The sequence below is a fragment of the Cyprinus carpio genome, chromosome A11 (assembly GCF_018340385.1).
Source record: "Cyprinus carpio isolate SPL01 chromosome A11, ASM1834038v1, whole genome shotgun sequence".
Lineage (NCBI taxonomy): Eukaryota > Metazoa > Chordata > Actinopteri > Cypriniformes > Cyprinidae > Cyprinus > Cyprinus carpio.
In genome coordinates, this window is record NC_056582.1 from 11514750 (window position 1) to 11541738 (window position 26989).

A 26989-nucleotide genomic window follows, 5' to 3' on the forward strand; every position below is an offset into this window, starting at 1 on the left:
TCTCATAGTGTTGTGATGTGTGTTGTGATGTGTCATATTCATGTAGCAGCAGTGAGTGGTGATGAGAGAATGCGCTTGAGAAACAGCTTAGAGAGGATAAATCAATCTACATATAAAATACTGGTCACAAATTATTGATCATTTTGTAAATAATAAAAGTATAGTGCATCTGCTGATAATTATATATAAATAAATAAAAATTTACTGATGCATATGTTAGAAATGATGCATCATGATACAAATGCCAACTTGTATTCGATGCACACTTTTTTTAATCAGTGCATCGCTTTGTTAACTTTCATGCAGATGCACCGATGCAATTATGTGAATCTTGCCATCCCTAATTTATATATTTGTGGATATGTTTTTCTACTTGCAGTGGTGGCATTGGTTCATATTTGTGCATGTTGTGTGAAATGAAAGTGCTTTGTTTTCTATTTATTGTTCATAGGAGCAGAACTATGATTTTTCTAATGTATCATCTGTCATCTGTCATTAATACTTAATCGAGTCATTGCATAAAGGTGATGTGTGATGCTTCTTGGTTGACTTCTTTTAAAATTATACTCACATTTCTGAATCGCTTTCAAAACATTGCTCTTTTCTTCTGGCTTAGGGCAATAGCTAGGGGTGTGACGAGACACTTATCCAACGAGACGAGAGTTCACGAGATTGAGACGAGACGAGATTTTTAAACTTTTTTAAAAGAAATCCTCTGATGAAATATATAGGGAAAATAGTCTTTTATTCAACTGAAAAACACAAAACGCAAAAAAATTTAGGTGCATTTTGAAATCAACTTGTACTTTATGAAATTAAACTTCTATTTTAATGAATTATATACAGTAATAAACATGTAAACACTGCAAAATGTTCTGCCACAAACTTGACTGACAGGCAAGTAATTGCACAAAAATTATTAATAGTATAAATAAAAATAAATAATAAACAACACAAATATCCCTTTAAAGAGTAAATCAAACATTAATAAAATAACAAATCAAAAAAAAAATTGATTTCCACTTTAAAAAACTTGCAGTACCACAGCGTGTGACGTCACAGGTTTGGTTTGCTCCATTGACCAGTGCAGTAATATAAGCATTTCTTAACTTTTTGAACAGACATTTGTTTTTAAATTGAGCGAGACAAACTTAAAAGGACTGTTGAGCCCATGATAAGTGCATTTGCTTATGCATTTGAGCCGATATGGTGAGGGGACTGAGCAGTAGGCTACTACCGTTACGGGTGGAAGTCCTGAACCGGCTGGTTCTGGGTGCAGATAGGGTTGGAAACAATATGTGTTTACATGGATACTCGTCAAGACCGTGATTCTGATATAATTTTGTATGCATTTGGTCAAGAAGATGTGAAAGAGAACTAAATTTGGTTCTCGCATATGCTGTCTGAGCTGTGGCTTTTTGTGTGCGCACAGAAATGGTCGATCACAGCTCGCGAGTACCGCACTGAAATTTCTTTCTTGGCTTATAACACTTTCATGTTTAAACTGACAAGGCTTAAAATATTAGAATGATAAACATTCTTGAGGATGCAGCACTAGCCGATTGTTCAGATAGCGGATTAGTTTAACACTGGTGCATCCTGTTAACAGCAGGTACGCATATTGTATTCACAGGTGAACATAAAATATCTTACATACATAGGTGGAGAGTGAACCAACTCCAGGGTAAGGCTAAAAGCTGCCAAATTTATTAACTGCAAACATCATAAACCTGTCTTGTTAGGCAGGAACCAGACATGGGTGTCATGTAGGCTAATAAAATATGTTTAATGGGACTGAATTTGTATTTAATGTAATTACAATTTAATTAAAACATTAGAAATTGATAATTATATAACGTTTCCTTCCCACGGTTATTCAAACGGCGGATAAATTATGTACAGAAATGATATTATCACTAACCTTGATCTATCGCACTCTCAAAAAAACAAAACTATCGTTATAATCACTGAAGCTGTCTACCCTGCGAAATGAATCCCTTACTTATATTGTATGTACATCTGTGCTTTGTTGTTGAATTCGCGGAATTCTGTCATCGAACGTTCGTGCATTCAACAAAGCTGATGAGTTTCAGCGATGACTCATCTGAACGCCTCTGATTGGCTATTGCATTCCTAAGCTCAACAGAATTGTGTGTGGTTGGTTATAATGTTTAACACTGTAAAAACGCCTAAAATAAAATATGGTGCAACATGAGCAAATCTTAATTTAATGCCGCAGTCAACACTTTCTATTCATTTACACTTTGTCAGCAACAGATGTAATAGATAAAATTAGTTTGTGCAGGGGCATTATTGTCCAATTTAGTGGCATTTTTGCCCCAAGACCCCATGGCCAGGGGAAGGTTAAGCCATTACAGCCTTACACACGTTCCGCCTATGCTTACATACCACTTCTGGTGAACAAGCCAGTGTAAATATGTCTTTCTTTAAAAAAAAACTTACTGACCCCAGTCACGTTCACAGATGTTTACATTAAAATGAAACAGCTAAAAAGACCTATGTCCTATTAAGAGTGACACACAGGCTTTGCAGAGCATCCATTTTGGGGCTTGTGTTTTACATTAGTCGCTACCGAGAGGGCCTGTAAACCAAAGAGAATATTAGATTGTGAGGTTGTTGAGAAAACTGATTAATCATCACATCTTTGATTTATCACCAGTGTCACTAAGATGGCTGCCAAAGAGCATCTCCCATTGTGGGGTGCTATTTATATCAGCTATTCATCAGCTCCATCAAGTGATGGGGAGATACAGCACACAGGAGGACGAGCGCATGAGACATGCAGTGACTGCCAGGCCACCGTCTTACCCTTCAGCGTCGTGAATCGCTGCAGAAGACCCCAGTGTGCAAGTGCAAATAAATACAGTCGTGTTGATAAGACTTGATTTATGACAGCTGAGATATTGATTACAGGTACAACGCAAGGGGCAAATGCACTTCACATCTGTACGAGCATTGTGTGTGTGGATGATAATATGATCGATCATAGGGTCTAATAAACAAGCTCTTGGGTTATCAGAGTACATTTAAATAGATTGTGCGGAGAAAGAAAGAAGAAAAGCAAATATGTGAGGCCTTGTTCATACCTGGTAATAAGATGAATGACATGATTTTTTTTGTAATATCTATTAATTCGAACTTATGAAAAGATACAGTAAGTTAGTTGTAAAATGTCTTGTTGCAACTTCACAAAAACTCAGTATTTTTGATAAAGGTATAAGTCATATGCTTTTAAACCATATGAAACCAACATGAATACAAAAACAGTACATTTTGAAGGTCTTGGCACATGATTTAAAGTTGCATTTACCATTTAAAACCCATGTTTAAGTGCATGGTTGATTGACAGGTCAGTGGCCTGTTTAACTGTTGTCTGGGATGTATTTGAATCCTTTTTACACATGAATTTAGCATTTGTGTTTGGATCGTCTGAGACTGATTTTAATAGAAGGTCTAAACGGGGTGTAAGGGAATGTGATAGAGGAGGCAGAGCAGCCGTATGGACTCTTTGATCTCTAAAGCTGCTTTAATCTAATGTGTAGTTAGAGCAATACAGTGGAGGTTGGAGCCACACTTTGCTCTCCTACAACCAATTATCATCAAGGTGTTACAACATCTTCACTTTTAGCTGTGCAAAGCTCTCTCACGCTGATTTCACACCCAGCGATTGGCTTCCAGGAGCCTGTTGACTGTAGCATGTGGTTGTTGTTGGCCCTGATGTAGGTGGTAATCATAGACATGGTGTTTATGTGGTTTTAAGCATAAATTAGCAGTTTCATGTTGTCAGTATCTTATGGGTTCTGTGTCTTTTTTTGCTCGTCACAGGTACGACCCGCCTCCCTCGTGACGGAGAGGTGCCAGGAGTAGATTATAATTATTTGTCAGTGGACGAGTTTCTGAAGCTTGAACAGAGTGGGACACTGCTGGAGATTGGATCTTACGAAGGTAAACATTTATATTTTACAATGTTACATTTATTTATTTATTTATTTATTTTAACAATTGTCATAGTTTAAAAAAAGTAAAATGTTATATGTGTACACATAGTGTTTTGAGTTTTTTTTTTTTCTCCATGCAGACAAACATCAAACTCTAAAGCTTTTCTCATATAAATACATGCAGTAGTTACCTTTATCCATATAATAAATTATGATATGAGATATGATATATGATATGATATGAAAATTTCAATGTGGTCTCAGACTTTTGGAACACACTTTCATATAAACATTTTTAAAAACGCACCCATTTAAGACATATATGTGTAAATTCGCACCCATTGGAGACGTAACAAATAACACTTTTGTTGATAATCTTTATTTTTACTCTGTCCTGCTGATGCAGTTTGTCAAAATTAATCTCTTAATTAATATTAAGGTTTATCACTCAGCTTGGCGTGGCTGAATTCTAAATGTATTGCACTCATTTAATGATGTGGAGTGCTTTTTATTCAGACAGACTGCTCTATCTATTGTGTACTCTCATTACCCTTAAACAATACTGCCTGATTGTCCAGACAACACTGATAATGGTATCTCCCTTGCATAAACTTCATAAAGACAAGCAGTCATTTTCATAATAGAGCATTTTCAAAACCACATCATCATCATGTCTTGCATTTCCTTTAACCATCCTGATCTGAATGCTGGTAATATCCTCCTGTTGCCTAGGTAACTATTATGGAACACCCAAGCCGCCCAGCCAGCCCCCTAGTGGGAAAGTGATTACTGGCGATGCTCTGCAAGACAGCCTTCCTGGTTCCCAGCAGTCAACCCCACGCCGCACCAAGTCCTACAATGAGATGCAAAATGCTGGAATAGTGCCTACAGAGACTGAGGATGATGATGAGGTTCCTGAAATGAACAGTAGCTTCACAGGTCAGCAGCGAGCCGATTTGTTTGCGTTTCTGTCTGGCACATGGGAGAAGGGATGAGTGATGCCTCTTTGTTGCTTTCCTCTTCCTTCACTGTTACAATTCAGGGAGGAAGTGGGGAAGAGTGCCATCTGGCTGTGGTAGAGGGTTTTGTTTGTGTTCGAAAAAGCCAAGATGGACTCTTCTCGTCTTTATTTATTGATCCAACAGTTATGCGGTGCCAGCTTTTACACTCTGAGTATCAGAGTATTGAGAGGGTTGCGTTTTGTGGTGTTCTTAGAAGACATCTGTCTATGAAATAGATTGCCGCATGATGTAGCTGCTGGTTGATGAGTTGTGTTGACATCTTTGTAATCTAATAAAAAGTGGGCAGCACTAATTACAGGTTTGTAACAGTTTTGTGATGTGATTTTATTGCTCGAATCACATTCATAGATGGCAAAAGATCAGTGCAGATGTCCACATTGCATTATATTATGAATGCAAATATATTCCGCTGGGTCCTGGACAACAATAAAGCACCGCCTTGTTCACCTGTTAATCAACCGTTGTGCTAAAAGAAGGGTTTGAGACTTCACCAAAGACATTTTCCTCATCTCGATAGGTAGAAGGTGTACACATCAAAAGCTCAGTTAATACAGCTGCTCAACTACAGTAGCACTGAGCATTCTAAATGTCATGTTTGCTGTGTGATTAAAAAGTAGGAGTAAATTTGGAAGCAGTGCTTTTGTGCAAAGGTTTTATTTTATTTTATTTTATTTTTTTTGTGCTTTATCAACATGAAGCAACACACTGACAGTGAATTATGTATACACACAATTGTAATTAAAATAAGTAATACTGTTAAATAGGTTTACAATTAAATTATAAAAGTTTTTTTTTATTATTATTTTAATATATTATAAAATGTAATTTATTCCTGTGATGGCAAAGCCTTGCTGAATAAAAGTATTAATTTATTTAAAAAATGAAAATCTTACTGACCTCTAACTTTTAAATGATAGAGACACATTTGAGACATGTTAATAGTACAAGGGGTTAACAGCAGACAATCTCGTCTGACAACTTGTGTATGAATCACCTGAAACGGATGTAAATCCCAGTAGATGCCTGCCCTTGATTCTACAAGCTGGTCTGTGTAAGCATTATGACGTTTTTCCAATCCATACTCCAGACTGTAGTTGTGTATTTTATTCAAGAGTATGTCTGGCTTTAATATAATATTTTATATTGCATGCTATGTTCAATATCCAAGTTAATTTTTAGGGCCCTTGATTTAAAAAGGCAATAAGCTGTTCTATTCATACAGGTTCACGCCTTTCGCTTGGCAGAGTGGTTTGAATTAAAGCAGCTAATTCAGTCAAGCGTGCCACACAATGTAGTTGAGAGTCGATTTGTTTAGATTCCTCACCTCTTCAAGAAGGTTAAGTGTTAACTGTTTACGCTTTTATTGATTTGAGGGGATGTTGGTGATTTCATTTTTTTGGTGTGGGTGGGAATGTGTCAGACAGCCTGGTGTCGGTATGCGGATTTGTGTATAGCAGAGTGTGAATAGTGTTTGATCACTCCAGAGTTTACAGGAAGTGAGAGGGAGAGGACCTGGTGCCACTCTCCAAACCATTAGCATTAGCAAAAGTACATTGCCATATTAATTTAGGATGCATTTCTCAACCAGAGTCTCATGTTGAACTCGGAGGGTCTGTATTTGTGTACTGATCTTCTGTGTGCATGCAGGAGACTCGAGTGAACCGGACGACCACCCCCTCGTGCGTCCCTTCGCCCGCGACCACGTTCAACCATACGGGCTCAACAACACCTCGGCGTCAACCACGGAGAGCTCTCAGAATACACACACACACCCCGGCTATCCCACGGAAGAGGACCCTCTGGGGCCTCTGCCCGAAAACTGGGAAATGGCCTACACTGAGAACGGAGAGGTCTACTTTATAGAGTAAGAACTAACTGTTGTTTATATACTTTTATTGGACAGACATTTACAGTGGCCATGAAAAGCTTTTGGATTTGAAAAATACATGAATATCTGCATAAATAATGCAAAAAATCAAACCAAGTAGTGGTTTTATTTTTTATATTTCATGCTTATGAAATATGCATGAAATATGGGAAGTCAGTTTTAAATAAATTAAATTAACATAAATGAATAAGGAAAAGACATAAATAAATGAGAACAAAGTTTAAATTAAAAATGTATTTAAACTAAATCTAATTTTTTTGATATAAATCAACAGAGAAATTGAAAATGCATAAATCAGTCACTTCATTCTCATGAATTAGAATAACTTTATTTTCATTTTTAATAATGTTAATAGTTGTTCATTAACAGAAAAAAATAGTATTGTTATTATTTATGAAGGAAGTTGTGAATTCTGTATTCTTTTCATTTTGTTATATATATTATTAGTAAATTTATTAATATCTGAACGTATTAAATAAGTAATTTATATTAATATTTTTTTAAACATGTAGATAATTTCTTGTTGATGTTGAACATGTTGATTATTTATATATAATTATTTATATATAATATTAATTATTATTATTATTATTATTATTTGTAATTTCTCAAATGTTTGTCACATTTGGGCTCCATACAGAAATGAAAGCAAAAGAAAAGTTCATTTGTTTGGAGATCACAGGTAGTTTGATCTTTCGCATGCAATGAAATACATACATGTATTATTTACATACACACATACACAAATACATACACCTTATTGTCCTAAATTGCTCAAATACTACTTGGAAGCGCAATCTGTCTGCTATTTTTATGTATAGACACAGACTGCACTATAAATAGCTGAGGTTACAGTAGTTTTGTGTTTCTTATTTTAAGTTATATTGCTACTGGCAGTTTTTCAGATATCAAGACAGGAAGTTTCAAACATTGCGGTATCTTTAGTATATGTTTTCCTGCCTGCTGGGATGCAGAAAAGAGACCACAGGATGTTGTTCCGCAGGCATCTTTTAGAACAATGCCTCACTGTCTGTGTTCTGCATCTATTCTTAGCCACAACACAAAGACAACATCCTGGATAGACCCCCGATGCCTGGACAAACCTCAGAAACCCCTGGAGGAATGTGAAGATGATGGTATGAAAATCTGCTTGAGTTTTTGTCACGTTTGCTTATGCAAATATCAGTTTCATGGTGTGTTTTTGATTACATGCGTTTATAATGCTTGTTCATTAGTGTTTTTGTGGTATTGTGCATACATAAGCTTTTAGTGTTGTAAATCTAAAATCAGAAATAATATCTGTGTCATGATAGAAAATACAGTTTCAAACCTGTAAATAACAGTTCATGCTCAAGCCCTCAAGTCATCCATTGTGATCTCATGAGAGCCAGTAGATGGCACGCTTGAGCTGTCATAGCTATCACAGTCACTCTCACCTTGTGACAAATTGACTAAGGCAGCTGCTATAATGCTATAAGGAGGGTCTGGATTATATTGAATCTCCTCACACAAAAACAAATAACTCCCTTGACCCTCTGTAACCAACTGTCCTATGCAGTGGAACCCAGAATGATTTCCAGAGCAGTTTTATGATTATGCAGCATGTGATTTTAATTGCTCAAATCTTACACAATAATCCTGTATTAACTCAGACACAATCCAGATAATTTTACTATTAATAAATGCCACAATGTTTGCATTTTATCATTTAAAAATAATCATTTAAACTGTGTATATACTGTAATATGGTGGCATAATTATAAAGCTTTGAGCTGTAATTTAGCTCTTTTTTTTATTAACTACCCCTCTCTGACACCCTTCCTCTCTTTTTCTCACCCCACTTTGTGCACACCTGCTCCCCTTTTACTCCCTCTCGAGAGAAGGGGTACATACAGAGGAACTGGACAATGAGCTAGGTAGGCCACTATTCCACAGCGGAAAAAACGCATAGACACACAACCAGCGTGTTTTTTTAGAGGAGATCAATCCATTTGTGCTGCTTTGGAACTAGATGTTTTTCTCTCAAAGCCTGAAAACCGACCTCATAATTGATCCCAGAGTGCACCTGCACCACCGTGTTTCAGTACTGCTGTCATCTAGTTACTTGGTTTTCATTTTGGGATGACCGTAAAACACATTTCATTACTTTCAAACAAGGTTCATTTGTGTTGGCACTGCATGATATAAAATATTCATTGTAACTATTTCAACCGCTAACGTGTTTGCAGTTTAACTCAGGACTCTCGCAGGTGGGAGTTGTTCCCTTTTCATTATGCATGCAAATGCTTCAAGAGATCCGAAAGTATTTTGTCGAGCTATCGGTGACAGTCAAATAATTGAAGAATTTGTTGCTTTATTCAGTTTCACCATCATCAGAGCCCACTATATTAGCACACAGAGCTCGCTCTGCTGTAAATGAAGGGCTGATTCGTCATTAGGAATGGATTTGGTGATGCAGGCGGTGGCCTTGAGAAGCCCTGTGTTTGTGTCCGGGCTGATTGGAAGAGCACGGTCAATAGCTATTGATTTGAGAAATCAGAGCCATTAAATAGATTCCGTGACTGCAGGATGTGGGCAGTAGGTATGAGAGTATCCGGTCGCATGGTAGAGACCTGATCTTGTAGGGAGGTAAGATAGGATGCAAACAGATTAATGACCAATTTGTCAGTAGAGTCGCAGTAATGATGTGGGGGAAGGACAGGACGTACTGTGTAGCAGTTGCTTTTGGTAGGCAGTTATGCTCTCTTCTTCATTCTCTTCACTCGACATAAAAAAATATAATGAATATAATTGAATATTTATCAAATGTATTGTTATATTATATTACTGGTGAAATTCTAATTTCTCATTACATAAATTAGTTTGAAAAGAAACTACAAAAAAGATTAACATTATGGTTATATTAGATAACTTGAATAGTTAACATAAACTAATAATTTTAAATACTTCTAAAGCATTTAATAATCTTAGTTGATGTTATTTGCAGCTTTTACTAATGCATTATGAAAATGCATAAAAAAAAAAGTTATCTGTTATTATTATTTAATGGACCAAACATGGAACTAGCATTTATTATTATTTTATTACCTAACGTTACAGAAGATTAATAAACAAATATATTGCTCATTGTTAGTTAACGTTAGTTAAAGCATTAACTAATATTAAGTAATAGGACCTTATTGAAGTGAAGTGTTAGCAATTAATAGTTGCAAAAATAATAATTGTTTAAACAAGTTTCCCCAAATACTCCCCCTTGCTGCTATTGGTCAGACAAACACATAATCCCGCCCTGAGACACATGCCATTGGTTGAGCCCGTGTTGCTATGCACAAACTTTTCGGAGTATGCACGATTCATTTTGTAGTATGTGAGTGTAGTATTGAGTTACTGAGGATTAAAAAAAAAATAATTTTTATTCCCAGATGATTCCAACTTAAATGGTGTATGACAAATACATTGTATAATGTATATAGTATGTATCTTCTGCGATGCAGCCAGTGTTTTCTAAAGCGCCACAGAATTACAGTGTTTATACTTTTGGGTAAATCAACCTACAAATGGCTTAGCTATAGGCATTTTTAGGCATTCCCCCCCTCCAGCCAATTATTTTAACATCTAAGAAATTACAAACTTCACCTTTATCAAGCATAGCAATGATTTTGCGACAGCTTGTCTGTTACACATTTGCGCAAATCAGGGTTTCCGCGGGTCCTTAAAAAGTCTTAAATTAATTTGTGTCAAATTTAAGGCCATAAAAAGTCTTAAATGGTACAAAACGTCTTAATTATGATTTCAAGATGTCTTAAATTTGTGGACAGAAAGACAAGAATTGCGATACTGCTTAATGTGATGATTAAACTTTGAAAGAATATAATTTCAGTGCTGTTTTATGAACTGCCATTACCTGGGAAACCGCTATATTTCTGCTGCTCCGAAAGTGGCACCTGCTAGCATAGAATGAATTTTCGATAAGCCTTTCTGCTGTTTTTATTCAGATCAATGCAAAAATGGACCCATATTTTTATGCAGCAAACAAACAGAGTTGTAAATGTGAACTGGTGAATTGACAAGAAGCTAATGCATTATAAAAATCTAAACAGTTAAGACAGTAAAATATATTTTTACTGCATGTTATTTATTTAATATTTAATTTAATTGTTTAAATTAATATAATAGACCGTTTTGGCTAATCCATTTTCTTAAAAATGTGAAGTTTATAATTTTATTAAACCATTTGTTTATGTAAAAACCTGTATCTGAACTGTAAGTCATGCATTTAACAGATTAATATGTTACCATAGACACTGCCCTACCCCGCTCATACGGTTTTAATTTTATTTGTGCAGGTCTTAAAAAGTCTTAAATCTGATCTTAAAAATCCTGCAGATACCCATGGAAAAAATCCTGTGGTGTGAATTTCACCTGACAAAAACATTCGTTGATTAATTATGTTAAACTCTTGAAAGATCAGGAAGGGTGAAGATATATGAGAGAGAGACTGCTGAGAGAATCGTTCACAAGTAGATTGTTATTTGCAAGTAATTAGTGTTGGATGAAATTTATAGATTCATTTGAACAGTACAGGGGGCGGCCAAATTTGCTATTGCTGCTTTGGAGAGATAGCGAGTTCTTGCTTTCACAAAAAAAATTATAAATGTATGCCGCTTTCATTGGCCAATTAGAAACTGGCACAATATCGAAGTTTTCTCTATGGGAAATGTTGTGATGAATTTCCTGTGTGCTGCAGGCACAACATCTCTGTGTCCCAGGCATTACGACATTTCTGCCTAAACAGGCGTAGCCATGGTAAAGAAAGTAATATTTTCATATGCACCTGAGCTTTTTCATGTTTATTCTATTATTCTAGAGAAGACATGTTGTGTATCTTTTTTCGCCTTTACAGTGTCATGATCAAATCTCTGAATATCTCCTGTTGTTTTTGTACACTTGTCAACCTTTGCCTGAAATATTCAGAGCGGTTCATATTTTTGTTGTTTGCCAGGTCAATAGATTTGGAAATGCCGGGGAACATGTCTGCTGTTTATGTAAATATCACAAGGAGGATTTGTCAGAGAGTTGTGTTTTTGGAGATAAATGACAGATCTGTACACAGACTTTATACTGTTATAGCGATTTCTGCATCTCTAGTCTGATGTCTCAGTTAATATGGAATTCCTTGGATATTGAGGCAGTGTCTTTATTACTTTGGGATGGGAATCCTCCCGTTTGTACAAAAGAATTGATGACAGACTGTTGAAATATTGAAAATGGTGGTAGTGCTACCACAACAAGCAGAGCTGTGTTTATAAATTATTCTGCTTTATACCATGGTTAACTCATGTACATGTGTTTATCTTAAACATTTTTAGTGTTTTATTCCTTTAACGCTTTTGTGTGTAGAACACTGATTTAGCATCAAGCTGTCATTACTAGTTCGAATGAGTCGCTCAAGGCTCTGTTACATGCAGAAAAGCAACACTTTAAAGGGATACTCCACCCCAAAATGAAATTTTTGTCATTAATCACTTACCCCCATGTCTTCCCAAACCCGTAAAAGCTCTGTTCATCTTCGGAACACAATTTAAGATATTTTGGATGAAAACCGGGAGACTTGTGACTGTCCCATAGACTGCCAAGTAAATAACAGTGTCAAGGTCCATAAAAGATATGAAAGTCATCATCAGAATACTCCATCTGCCATCAGACATGCAATCTGGGTTATATGAAGCGACGGGAACACGTTTCGTAAGCGAAGAAAACAAAAATAACGACTTTATTCAACAATTCCTTTGTCAACAGTCTCCTCTATGTCTCTCCATATCACCGCATCTTGTGTATGCGCTTCTGTATCATCCACCCCACAAGGATGCGCTGTTTTCTTTCAAATTAAAGCTAAATACACGTAGAAACAGTGCATCCTTGTGACGATGACAAAATTTTCATTTTGGGGTGGAGTATCCCTTTAACAGTAGGGGATGTTTTTATTCTGTTATTTGAAATGCTAAGAATTTATTATTATATTTTTTCTGTTTTTTTTTTTTTTTTTGCTGTGGTAGACTGAATCAGTGATTAGTAAAGTGATTTAGAACATCTGGCAACCAATCAGAGTCAAACACTCTGTAGTGCAGTTATATAAAGGTTATTTATTATTTTATTTTTTTTAAAGATAAATGATGCAGTTTGCATGATAATTATATAATATGCTCAACTTGGTCATTATAGTTTTAATATGTCTAGCTTGTTAGTTTGAAACCTCCTGAATTTTAATGTCTCAAAATCAAGACATAATTTTACAAAAAACATGATAAAAGCCTTATTAAATTAGTTATAATGAGCTGAGAATGTCTTCTGTTTTGCTCCTTTTCCAGAGCTGCCCACAGGCTGGGAGAAGATTGATGATCCAGTGTATGGGGTGTATTATGTTGAGTAAGTGACTCTACAATATCACCTTCAAATCATCTTTAATACACAGTATGACCTCATCCCGAAACATCAAAGAAACAACCGCTATGTTATTGATTGGGCCTGTTCTGGTTTGGCTGTATACACCCTTTGTTACTGTTACCATTCTGAAATCTCATTCTCTCTCTTTCCCTCCCCTTCAGAGGGACCCTTGGGTTTGTAGCGCATAAATATGAATGCATTCATATGTTTTGATGTTGTTTCAAAGCAATACCTCTGAGGCAGAAAGCCTTCCGTTTTTTTGTCATTGGAGATGTTAACGTATGTTTTGAGCAGTATTTGCCTAGTAAATTGCACAGACCAATTGGAAAGTGGCATGGATCACAGCTGGGTGTGATCTGTATTTTTTGGTAAATGTGGTGATGTGGTTTTATTTTTGCCTTTTGATCTGTGTTTATTGAGATTTTGCTTTTAAGCACATAAGCTGAGAGACAATAGCACACTTTTTTTAATCAGTTTTAAATTAATATTAAATGAATTCAGAGGCTTTCAGCCACAGTTTAAGCCGCTGTTATTGCCTTTTCTCTGAATTAATTCACTTTATTTCTCGTCCGCTTACCTGCTCTCCTTCTGCTCAACCTTTACCTGCCCTCTCATTCTATTTCCTCTTCTCCCCTGGTTCTGTTATTGACTGTGTCCTCTGCTTACTCATCTTCATCACCTCTCTCCCCCCTCTTTCTCCACCTCCCAGTCATATTAACAGGAAGACGCAGTATGAAAACCCAATTCTGGAGGCTAAAAGAAAGAAGCAACTGGAGCAGTCTCAGCCCGCTGAAGGTGAGCGGTATACCCAAGGTTCGTTTCAGGCCCAACATGCTGTCATTTCTTTATTTTCTTATATGTTTGTGAATGTCCATGTTTGATGGAATGGTGGGATTATGGTTAATCTTTTCATGGCTAAAGTTTTTTAATTATTTCATTTGTCCTATTTCACTGATTCATTTCTGCTGAAAACAGTGATTTAGTTTTTTTTTTTTTTTTTAATCAGTGGAATTAATTCTTGAAAGAAAACGAAAAAGTCTAAAATCAAGCATATGCATGTGCTTTTATTTCAGTACATGACTTGATGCATTTTTAATGTATAAATGTAAAAGTCCAGTACTCCATCTCTTATTCTTTTATTTTTTTAAATAAATAAATAAATATAACACTTTAATAAAAGAAGAAACCAGTATTGAAGTCTACATAAAATGCCATCTGCAACCCATTTTACTTCCATAATGTTATTATTAAATATTAAAAAAATAGCCGTTAAAGTCAAAATGAACTTCATTTACTTTCTTAAAAGGATAGTTCACCCAATAATTCTGTCACCATATACTCACACTTGTGTTGTTCCAAACCTGTTTAACATCTGAGGAGCACAAAAGAAGATATTATGAAGGATGTTGGTAACTAAACAGTTTTGGGTACATACTTCTATAGTTTGTACAAAATAACAAAAAAAGAAACTGATTCTGAAAGTCATACAAGTTAGAAACTTTACCTTTAAGAAAATGAATGGGTTTGATTATGAGCTCATGTTGACTTTAAAGGTTACTCATTCTATAAATGGTCTAGAAAGTTGTACTGAAATGCAGGTTGTCATCCTGGGACATGTCCTTGATCTTGTTCCCAGCCAACTCAGCTGAATATTGCTTTCTTGATTACCTAATAACTTCTTCTCCCTCAAATTCAAGTATCTCATATTCTGCCACTGATTGTGATACAGTACAGAACTAGAGGAAGTTAGGACACCATAGGGGGCTCTAAAGGTCCAAAGCTGGCTGCTGCACAGCCTCAGTATTAGTTTGATTAGACAGGAAATGCGACTGGCTTGAGAGACACACAAAAAAGGAAGTGCACCCTTCACTCTTTCAGAATGGATAGAGGAGCATTCGTCAGGAGCACCGCTAGCGAGCTATGCTGCTAACCACCAAGAGACTTACAGAGAACCTGGCACCGCCCCTCCACTAGCATCCCAACTGGGGGCTAAACGTATGTGCTGCCTCCTTTTTTTTGTTTGTAACACAAAAACATACACACCCGTGTGTGGCGTATTCCTCTGTGGACATCACTATTCACTCACTCCTGTTCACTTTTTCCAAATCTTCCTTCCCTCAGCTTTCTGTCTCTTCCGTCCCTGTATTGTTTGAACACCCGATGATAAGCTGCTTATTTAAAGATTTAGCAAACACTCTTTTTTTAGTGGAAGATATTGCATTGTCCCTCACACTATTTGCCATTTCTCTCTGATGTCTTCATGTGGGCACTCGTTCAATTTCTGTGGTGCTTTCTATAATGTCAGATACAAAAGATGCATTATGGTCAAAGTCAAGGATGTGTTGAATTAATGAAGAGAAATGCTGTCGTTTCACAAGATTGTATCTGTAATGATTTGATGCATGTAAATCCAGCCAAGGCTGATGCTCTAAATATTTTTTTTTTACCTTGGACCTTAAATTTATATACACACACACACATTTAGGATTATATACAGTGGGCTTATAAGAGTCCATATTGAAAGTCTGGGATTCAAAAAAATCTAATTTTAACCTTTAAAAATATTTGTGCATTATTTCTGTTCTAAAACATTCTGAAATTAATCATTAAATGATTACAATATAATTTTTTATGAACAATTTGTATTAAATTAGAAAATAGAAATAAACACATTTCCACTAGTGGTCTCAGGTTTTTTAGCCCATTGTATATTTATGTACATTTAGATTTTATTTTGTTACGGACAGCACTGTTTCTCTGTCTGTCATGTTCTCCCACTTGCATTTATACATACATACATAAATAGATTTTTTTTTTTATGTCCAGTCATTTGAATTCAGTGTACAGTGTGTCTTTCTCTGCAGTTTTCCCTGATCCTTCTGTCATGACAGACCATGATGAACAGATCATACATCATCTGTCTAGCCAATCACATTCTTCTTCTGTGCTTGCTCCTCCATTCTTTCCTCTCATTCTAACTTACTAACAGCACCTTTGTTCTGATCTAGGACTGATTGCCAACTGATGCATCTACTAACATTCATTTTGCCATTTTGCTGTAAAACTATGATAATGCACAACCCAGTTATTTCACAAAATTATTCTCACAGTTACATGTTGGTAATTTCCTTTCTAACAAAAAAGAAAAAAAAAGATTTTTTTTTAAATGTTTGAAGCTTATTTAGATTATGTAGTTTGTATGGATAGAGAGAGAAAGAGAGCAAAACAGACCATCAAACTGATAGATTTAAGTTATGTAGTACAGACAGTTTTACAGACGGATTAACATTCAGTTAGTAGAAAGACAGATAGACAGACAGTTTACAGACAGACAAACGGTTACTTGGTTAGATAGGTAGACAAACAGGCAGACCTAAACAAAATATGCTCCTTTTGTCAAGCCAACTTAATTACAGTGGTTGGTAAAGTTAACTTTGTTGCACTTTGTTGCAGTGTTTTTAAGATTTGCTGTGCTGTAATACACAGAGGTATCCATAATCATCTTATACAGAGGGGCCAACAGATTTACTTTCACATGTTCCCATAGCTCACAAATAGTGCAACGCTTTTCTTACTGCAGGAGGGAAGCCATTTTTCACAAGGAACCCTGCAGAACTGAAGGGGACATTCATTAACACCAAGCTGAAGAAGAGTAGGCGTGGGTTTGGCTTCACCGTAGTAGGAGGAGACGAACCAGATGAGTTCCTGCAGATTAAGAGTCTGGTGCTTGATGGACCAGCTGCCCTGGATGGAAAGATGGAAACAGGTACAACTGAAAACTGTGGTCACATAACACATCTTTGAGCTGTTGTCTTTGTTCTTGGGCCAACACATGCTTTGTTTCCACAGGTGACGTCATCGTGAGTGTGAACGACACTTGTGTGTTGGGTTACACACATGCCCAGGTTGTGAAGATCTTCCAGTCCATCCCTATCGGCTCTATGGTCGACCTTGAACTTTGCCGTGGCTACCCCTTACCCTTTGACCCTGATGACCCTAACACCAGCCTGGTGACTTCTGTGGCTATTCTGGACAAGGAGCCCATCATCGTCAATGGAAAAGAAAGCTATGACTCGCCATCCAGCCACGGGAGCGAAACTACAGGTGGTGGCGGGAGTTTGAATGGCTCCAGTGACCCACCTCGCCCCCACAGCCCTTCAGCAGAGGTGGCTTCTAATGGCTCTCATGGTTATCCCAGTGATGTGGTGACGTTGGCGTCTTCGATCGCAACCCAGCCTGAGCTCATTACTGTCCACATGGAGAAGGGTGACAAAGGATTTGGCTTCACAATAGCAGACAGCCCATCTGGGGGAGGCCAGAGAGTGAAGCAGATAGTGGATTACCCACGATGCAGAGGTCTGAGGGAGGGAGACATCATCATGGAGGTTAACAAGAGGAACGTGCAGAACCTGACACACAATCAGGTGGTCGATCTGCTCAGCAAGTGCCCCAAGGGCAGTGAGGTGACCATGCTGGTGCAAAGAGGTGAGCTCACAAGGAAATCATGCTTTAAAAGTGGAGAAAAAGCGAGAAAAGAGCACAAGCATTCATTTCCATTAAAGTGCACTGATATTAAAATTCTGACCCATACCATTAAGCATTAATTACTTTTATATTATGGCTGATAACAAATATATATAGTCGATATTAAAATTCAATATTATTTGGTATAAAAAAAAAAACCTCAAAGAATTTGCAAAAAACTATCTGGTACTAATACATTACTGTTTAAAAAATTGCTACATATAATATACCAAAAATACAGTAAAAAACAGTAATATTGTGAAATAATGACTATTTAAAATAAGCCATACAACATAAGTGTATGCTGTACATTCCTATCAAGCAAACTGTTTACTCCAGTCTTCAGTGTCATACAATCCTTCGGAAATCATTCTAATATGCTGTTTTGATGATCGGGAAACATTTCTTATAATTACCAATGTTGAAAACAGTTGTGCTGCTTTGTGGAAACAATATTTTTTTTTTGATGAATAGAGTTCAAAAGAACAGCATTTAGAAAATTAAAAAAAAAATATTTAGTAACATTATAAATGTCTTTGCTGTCACATTTGATCAATGCATCTTTGCTAAATAAAAGTATTAAAAAAAAATCCTTCTAAATGTCACATAAAAAACATAAGTGTATGCTGTACATTCCTATCAAGCAAACTGTTACTGTTTGTTATCCAAATAGTATCCTATTTTAGATTTTCCCGCTTCTAAATGTCACATAAAATCGTTGTGGCTGCTGTTTCCTGTTTAAGTGGATGCTTTTTGGCCCTTTTTGATGACATATTTCTGCTTTTATAAATCTAGTAATCTTCCTTTCTCACTTGTTGTCACTCTGCTCTTGTTTTCTTCTGCGTTCCAAACCTGAGAATGTGTACAGGCTCCTGCAATGTGGACCTGACTTTATGCAGATTTTTAAAAGTCTTGCTACTTGAGTGTAGAGAAGGAAATATATGTCAAATAAACCACAAACAAGGGAAGAATGAGAGAAGAAGCTGTTCAGGTAGTGTTCATTTACTGAATGAGAGCTCGGGCACTACAGATGAAGAGAGAATGACAGGAAAGTGTCCAGACAGAGATAGTTTCAGGTGAGAGGTCTGTGCCAGTCATGAATATGAAGTCTGTGATGACGACTTTTCCCTTGAGGGCTGCCAAAATCAGCTGTCTGTTAACCCCCATCTGACATGTCAACCAGCTTTCTCTCTTTGTCTTGAATTTTTGGGGGAAGGAAGTTGAGATGGAAATGTCAAGGTTACCTGCTATTGGTGGAAAACCTCTGCCTTACAGACAGCAAAAGAGAGTGAAAGAAACCAAGAGAGACGGACCAAGAGGAACAGAGAGACTTGTGTGTGTGTGTGTGTAAAATGAGAGAAAACTTTGAATACCAGCATCTTACTGTTAAAGAAAGAAGTTACGTCTCATAGAAAGTTGCAGTTTGTGAGAATTAATCCAAGAGTTTTGCGCACACAAATCCCCAGGTCTTTCAGGACTGACTTTAAAATCCGGTTTTGTCTGTTCTCAGAGCATTCAGTCAGAGCCTGGCACTCGGGTTATTAATTTGATGAATTGAAAGCACTTTTATCTGTCTTGTTGTAAGAGCTTTTAACAGGGCCAGGAAATTGCTGCATACCAGTTGCAAGGCCAGAGCCTGTTGTATTAAAACATCCCCATTTGTCATTTGCGACAGTTACCAGTATGTAAACAAAAGTGTGTGCAGTCCTTACATCTTTTATGGCTCATCAATAGAGCTGCCGCCTTACTATTTCGGCAAAGCATAATGCCAAATTGTCCAGAATTGAATGGCCTACTGAACTGACGTCACATCAACTGTAGTGCATTTTATGAATTAGACAGAATAAGATAGCAGGACTGAAATGGCCTGTTTTATATCTATGTGGCTTACAATTTCTATTTTATTTTTATTTTTCTATTTTTAAATCCGAACTATAGCAGAAAAAACACTTGCTGTTGGTCTCTGGTTATACTTTAAATGATTTGGAATAGAGTGTGTAAGCCACATACGATATAAAACAGGCCATTTCAGTCCTGCTATCTTATTTTGTACAAATGTATTTTTTGAAGAAAAAAAAAATTAAATTATAAAATTATTTACAAAATATTTGTTTATAGATCTTAAAGCTGCAAAAAAAAACAAAAAAAAAAAACTGCCTGTTTATTTATAAGATTCAGAGAGGTCAGGTAATGATAATTTTATACTAAACTATGATATTTTTGGTTCAAAATACCTTAACTAACATTATATGTGGGCTTCATGGTGAAAAGATAAAAACATTTATGTTAAAACCTCTTTAATTGTCATTGGAGTAATCCAAGTTCACACCAGAGACATCTAGTGTCTCTGAAATGTGTATGCATGTTTTAAGTATTCTCTGTGCTCAGGTCACCTTTAATTGCTGGCCTAAATCCCACCACACACAAATAAGCAGATACACACACACCCCATTCTTTTTCATCAGCACTAACCCATTGCTGGCCTACCAATTAGAGTAGAATCCGAAGAAAAATCAAATGGGTAGAAACATGATTATTGTCTCTTGATTCCTTTAAACACATATATACACACAAATACTCACATGTTGCAATTGCAGCACGTTTATTAAAACACATTTCTCATTGTAGGAAATGCACAGTGGCTCTGCAGGTTATCTGGATAATTGACTCATATAGATCTAGATATAAGATGGTTTGACGTCACCTGAGCTCTCTTAGCTTGTGCCCCTTTTTGTGCCTCTGGTCCAGCAGCTTAGGTTGGTGCTCTAAAAGCTTTATTACATCATCATTGGTATATTTTACTCACCTATTAATAGCAGGCTGTTGCACTGTAACACTGTGGTTTTCCTTAGAGAACTATTCTGAGTTGAGTACAGGTTAAGCTCAATCAGCAGCCATTGCAGCGTAATAATGATTACCATAAAAGTAATTAAATGTGAAAATAATTTTAATTGTTTAATCATTTGCTATAATTAAAAAAAAATAGTTGAAAAGTGAATGGGGTCAATTTTTCAAGTATTTTAAAGCAGAAATGTGAAGCTTGTAATTTTATAAAAGCACTTACATTATTTATTTTGTTAAAGGGGTCATATGATGCAATTTCAAATTGTCCTTTCTCTTTGGAGTGTTACAAGCTGTTTGTGAATAGATAAGATCCCTAAAAGTTGCAAAGACTAAAGTCTCAAACCCAAAGAGATATTGTTTATTAAAGTTAAGACTTGTCCACGCCTTCCTAAAACCTCATGCAGTCGCTGTGTGTTTCATTGTGCAAGCTAAACTACTTTGTATGGCCTTCCAAAAGAGGACACGACTAGAAATCATTGGTTAAGTTAAGTGTATTTACAACACTGTTCCAGAACAGTTCAAACCAAATATTCAGATGTGTGCAGTGCATTTTACGGAGGACTTTTTCTAAAGGATTTAACACTAACCAACAAAGCGTCTGTGCACAAAGGCTGTTTCTATAAAGTGGGGCAATTCCAACTTTGCAAGGACTGTCTGGCGCTTCTGACCTGTAAGTACGTTTTCATATTTAAAGGATTTACCACTGATGATTCAAACGCGAGTTTTGAGCAGTGTAGAGTAGGCTGCTTGGTTGTTGTTTCTCCGATCACAAATGCAGACATGGTTTTATGCTTACGTGGCATGATACACAACGCAACGTGTAAAAATAGAGTATCAGTCATGATCAGTAATTATGTCCCGACTGGATGCAACAAATGCCTCGTTTGTAATGGGTTTTATTGGTTTTGTCTCGTCCCACCGGGACACGGCATAACAGTTTGGTAAGGGGCGTAACATTTCTGTCACAACACACTGGATAGCTGGCCAATCAGAGAACACCTCGCTTTTCAGAACGATGAGCTTTGTAAAAATCGATGCGTTTCAGAAAGGCAGGGCATAGAGGAGAAACAATAATGTACAGTATGTGGAAAATAATGTGTTTTTTGAACATTAAACCGCATAAACCCATTGCATTACATCAAATACACAACATAATGTTCTTTTTAGCAGCATCATATGACTACTTTAAAACTTGTCTATTATTTGAGCTCTAAAACTGTTTAAATCATAATTTTTACAGTCATTTTAGTGGCAACAACAAAATTGGATAGAACTTTACACAGAAAAAGTTAGTGATGTGATTACACTAAAATTGTAAGCATATTGTTGACTTCTTGGGGCTATACTACTGAAATATTTAACATAAAAAATATAGTATTGTAACATTTATGGATTATCCCCATTTTTCATTCTTTTTTCCGCGCAAAATTTCATTCTGATAATCAACATTAGTGATGTCAAATGAGCTCAACCTCTACTGAACCCAGAAAACATTCCCTTGAAAACCAAGCAATAATTATGATCTTATGTGATGCTTGACTGAGCATAAAACCAAACCTGTGGTTTCCAGTGTTGGGCTGCCATCATAGACGTTTTTCTCCCATGAGGCTTGACCGCTGTCAGTTTTTTCCTCTAGATGATTCTCAGCTGTCTAGGACTAAACGCCATGCTTGCAAATGCTCAGTAGATATATGCCTCTGTTATGCCCATGGTAATCAGTTCAACACAATGTATGTTAGCGAGCTGAGCACATCATGGCTCTGAGTCAGAGGTCCTAAGGTCCATTTTGTCTCCCTGAAGTGTGTGTGTATGTTTATGTATTTACATCAGTATGAAATCGGCATTGCTGCGACATGTAGAAGGCCATTTCTATCCTCATTGCAATCCCTCCTGCTGGTATTTATCAGAATCTGCCACTTTGAGAAAGAGAGTAAGGGATGCTCCGTGTATGGATAGTGTGATGAAATGAAAAGGTGTGTACTACTATCTGATCCGCTCCCTTTATGAGTCATCAATCAGCAATGACATCACACATCTCAATTTCCCCAGCAGATATGAAACTGGCTTCTCCTCAGCATCGGCTAGTCTTGTCTCATTAGCTGCTACTCCAAGCATCCAAATGAGTGTGTTAAGGCTTATTCCCACCAAGAGGGAAATGAAAACACAAAACAAATCGTAAAATGTTAAACTACTCACACCAAAAGCGAAACACGATTTTTTCAGGCTGCTGTTCTCTCTGACTGCCATTGAGATGGCGGGGAATGCTAACAGATAACATTTTGCAGATATTGTTGACTTCTTAGGGAAAAATAGATTTTGTCTTCTCCTAAAAATTATTTCTATACATTTTTTTCAAATAAATTGTTCCATATAAAGCCTCTCATTTTAAAGATTGAAAGTCACTGCAAATATTCCCATTGAATATTAATGCTTTTTCAAGGTTGTGTCCTCTACGCTAACTATATTTGGTGTCCACACCAACAGACTGTTATCGGTTATGTCATCCGACACTTTAATGCTTGATCTCATTAAAGGCAGGTGGATTCTGATTGGCTGTCAGTGTTTTTATCGTTTATAAAAAAAAAAAAAAACTTTAAAAATGAATCCAACGACATTATTTCTCCATGTTTTTATTGTTGTGTGGTGTTTACTGTTGTCCTTTCCTATTGTCAGAGAAGTAGAAGAATTATTAAAACTTTATAGTTATCATTATAGTCATTCTCCTTGGTGTGAATGGCCTTTAAACCTGCAGGAAAATTAATATAAGCTGGTCTTTTCAGGATGGAACACCATTGCCATCTCATTTTTCTTTTCTGGCCGGACCAATGCAGCTAGGGGAGAATAAACATCCATGATTAGTGATCTGTACAAAAGTAACCTGATTTAATGTTTGAAAGGAAGGATTCCAGCAAGGTTTTTTTTTTTTTTTTTACTTTTTGCATAATTTTTTGCTGAATTGTCCAGCAGCAAAATGATTTGTGTTGCAGACACATACTTGGGATATCAGTCCAACAGGCTCTGAGTCAAATCAAGAGGTTTTTGGTGAAAAAGACATTTTTAGATAATGGTTGTGAGGAGCAACTTCTCCCTGACTGCTCACCCTCTGGCTTGAAACATAGAACCCACCAATCACACGATTTCACACCTTGTTTCCATGACGATGCTCTGCTGCACTTTGCTGTGGGGTTTCCTGTTAAAATGATAAAGCGGAGAGGTCTTGCACACAACATGCAGGCGTATCACCTTCTGGAACAAATGTCAGCAGGCAGTGAGGACAGACAGAGACAGACAGGTGTTTTCAGGTCCACTCTGCATCTTATTCTTTCATTATGTGTTACCCTTGAATGATTTTGATTGACGTGTTTGTGTGGACCTACTGAATCCACATAAGCAGTGGAGGAGTAGTAGTACAATAGCCGTCAGAGCTGTATCTGTGTGTGTGTGTATGCACTGGGTCATTTTAACATCACAGCATGCCCTGCCACCTCCAATTGCAGGCCATGCCAGTTTAAGACTATTCTATTGTACACAGCTGTGTTCTACCTAGTGAGCAGCCTACATATGCAGTATCCTAAGGCCACTATTTGAAACACTGTACATTGGCTGCAATTACTCACAAATAGCAGTTCACATGGGAGAATCACAATTGAATTAAAATTGTTATTCTTTAGTATTGAGTTAAAGGTGCTGTATGTAAGTTTTTGAACTAAAGCATAAAAATACCATACTGTTTTTGCAGATATTTAAAAAACATGCTAAGTTAACATACTTGTTTATCTGAAAAACAATGCTACAGTCAGTTATTCTCCTTTGAAAATGTGTGTTCCGGGCGGAATGTCGGTCTTTGTTTTGGTTTGTGAAACCCACCCACTGCTAGTTTACCCAATTGTATTATTATTATTATTTTTTTTTGTAGTGTAGTTGGCGGAAAACACAGCGTATTTCATTTCATTCATTGTCAAGTGCGCTCGTTCCTGTTTGTCATCAATCTGGCAACCTGCGTGTGCATCAAGTCTCAGGAGGAGGGGCCGAGGGAATAAAACCCTCTCCTTTATTTTGAATTTGGACTGCAATACCTAGTTCAACCATTCGAAGTCAGTCCTACATACAGCACCTTTAATTATATTTTAATCAAGATTTCTCTTTGTCCACTATCTTACATTAAAAAATTTTTTACTGAAACTTTACAGTATTGAATTAAATATATTTAGAATTTATATTTTGCTCATTCACACGAAGGCAGATAATTATAATGATAACTACAAATGCGGTTTTAATAATCAATTCTAATTCTATGAGAATAACTATGACATGGAGGAAGGATTTTGTTGGAATCACTGAAGGATTGAATGAATTGCATATATTTAATCAGCAGTTCTTGCACTTCATCTGCCATCTTGGATTTATTACAGAACTTGTTAAAATGTATTATTGGGTAAAATAACACATTTTAATTGCAATGGACTAATTTTGCTGTATTAAATGAAGTATATTTAAAATGAATGTTTATTCTGTTTTGTCCACCAAGTTGGTTCATAGAGGTCGTAGAAATGCATTGCCTTCTTCATAAATGTGATGCTGCCTTTAAATTTGGCTAAAATTGGTTATCTCAGAAGGCAGCATAGTTCAGCAGAGTCTACCTGTTGTAACAGGCTTCACTTTGGGAGTGTTTGTGATGTCCTAGAATGCTGCCTGCATAGGGATCTGACAAGTTTTAGGAGCTGAACAGTAGTCTTGTATGAAAATGGTTTTGTGTCTGCTGTCGTACGCTCCACACCAGAGACTCATATGCTGTTGCGGCGGCTCCTGGGAGACTGTCTTTCATTCCTCTGCGTGTCAGACTGCATCACTGACAGATGGTCTTGACCGTCAGAATCTGTTCCTATCAGCCTGGCCGAGGAAGGGGGGTCCAGTACAAACCCTTCAGTCTCTTCGTGCCCTTATACACAATTGCACATGCATGTGCACATGCAGTGCATCATAATCTTCTCCTGCTAAACCTTCTTATTAGTCTCCTCTGTGCCTGATGTGGTTCACGCTGACCTGTCACCAGTGTTCCTGCTGATCTGCGATGGCATGTTCAACACAGTTATGGAGGATGCTCTTAGTCTCTCACACAAACAGTATTGTTAATTTGAGTTCAGGCGTGTGCTGAATCATTCAGCTTAATTGCAGGACTGAAATACAGCCAGTGTCAGTCAAAATTTCTTGGCTATTCTGCCCAAGCTTTTGAATAAATAACGATTAGGTGGAAATCATATGGTATCAGTCCTGCACTAAGGAAGGACGAGCGGAAATGGCAGGCGTCTTGAAACTACTTCAAATTGCATGACTATATGATTTGAAACAGGTCCAAGAGTTAAAAAGCAATCACAATAAGAGTCATCCACTTTTATTGCACTGGTCACTTTGTTTGCTTTTCATTCAGCAAGCAGCACTGCTTTATGGGATTTAGATAAAGCCATTATGTGCCCAGTAAAGTGAGATGGATTAATTGATTATAAGGTATTAGGCAACATCTCTCCTCTATAAGCAACAACCTCCAGACAATCTCTGTGTTATTAAATCAGACCCGCACAGATCCACTCTTAAACTCAAAGACCTTTTTTTTAATGCTTTCCTGTTGCTGCGGAACTGTGGAAAAGTATTTCTGTGCAGAAAAAATATTACAGAAATGACACTTGAGGTCATAGGAATCATCAACATTTAGCTGAATCAATATTATAAATTGAATTCAATTGAATTGAGAGGCTGTAGTAAACATCTTTAATGATGGTTCAAATAAACTGATTACTACTGGCCTACATGTAATTATTGTTCATTTTAAAATGACAGTTTCATAAATTTATCTAAGGCACTTAAAGGAATAGTTCACCCAAAAATTAAAATTTGCTGAAAATTAGCTTACCTTCAGGCCATCCGAAACGTAGATGAGTTTGTTTTGGATTTGGAGAAGTGTATCATTACTTCACTTGCTCACCAGTGGATCATCTGCAGTGAATGGGTGCCGTCAGAATGAGAGTCCAAACAACTGGTAAAAGCATAACAGTACTTCACAATTATTCCTTTAATATTATAAATTAAATGATTTAAATCAGTTGTATTAGAAGTTAAATTTATCTCTCTCACTTTTTGGGCAATAATAGTTTTGTAATTGAATTAAATTTAATTGAAATTAAACAAAAAAGAAATAAGTAAGTATATGACAATGACACAACTTTAAGGCCAGTGGTCAAATGATTGCAACAATTTCTGAAAAATTGCACTACCAAACAAAATATAGTGATGCAAGCTTTGAAGTGAATGCA

The 26989-nt window shown here is 36.6% G+C and overlaps 1 protein-coding gene across 9 annotated transcripts in view; it reads left to right on the plus strand.

The window, feature by feature from the left end:
* LOC109108296 (membrane-associated guanylate kinase, WW and PDZ domain-containing protein 1-like) overlaps positions 1–26989 on the plus strand; it is a 124921-nt gene that overhangs the window by 75916 nt on the left and 22016 nt on the right. For 7 of the 9 annotated variants that reach the window (XM_042766237.1, XM_042766240.1, XM_042766238.1 and 4 more), the window contains 10 exons: positions 3847–3966; positions 4692–4898; positions 6629–6845; positions 7923–8005; positions 8750–8785; positions 13238–13295; positions 14023–14126; positions 15192–15308; positions 16894–17079; positions 17163–17798. In XM_042766237.1, coding sequence (XP_042622171.1) covers positions 3847–3966; positions 4692–4898; positions 6629–6845; positions 7923–8005; positions 8750–8785; positions 13238–13295; positions 14023–14126; positions 15192–15308; positions 16894–17079; positions 17163–17798 — 1764 coding nt within the window. The remainder of the gene's footprint in view (positions 1–3846; positions 3967–4691; positions 4899–6628; positions 6846–7922; positions 8006–8749; positions 8786–13237; positions 13296–14022; positions 14127–15191; positions 15309–16893; positions 17080–17162; positions 17799–26989) is intronic. The other 2 variants (XM_042766239.1, XM_042766241.1) reach the window with 2 other exon arrangements.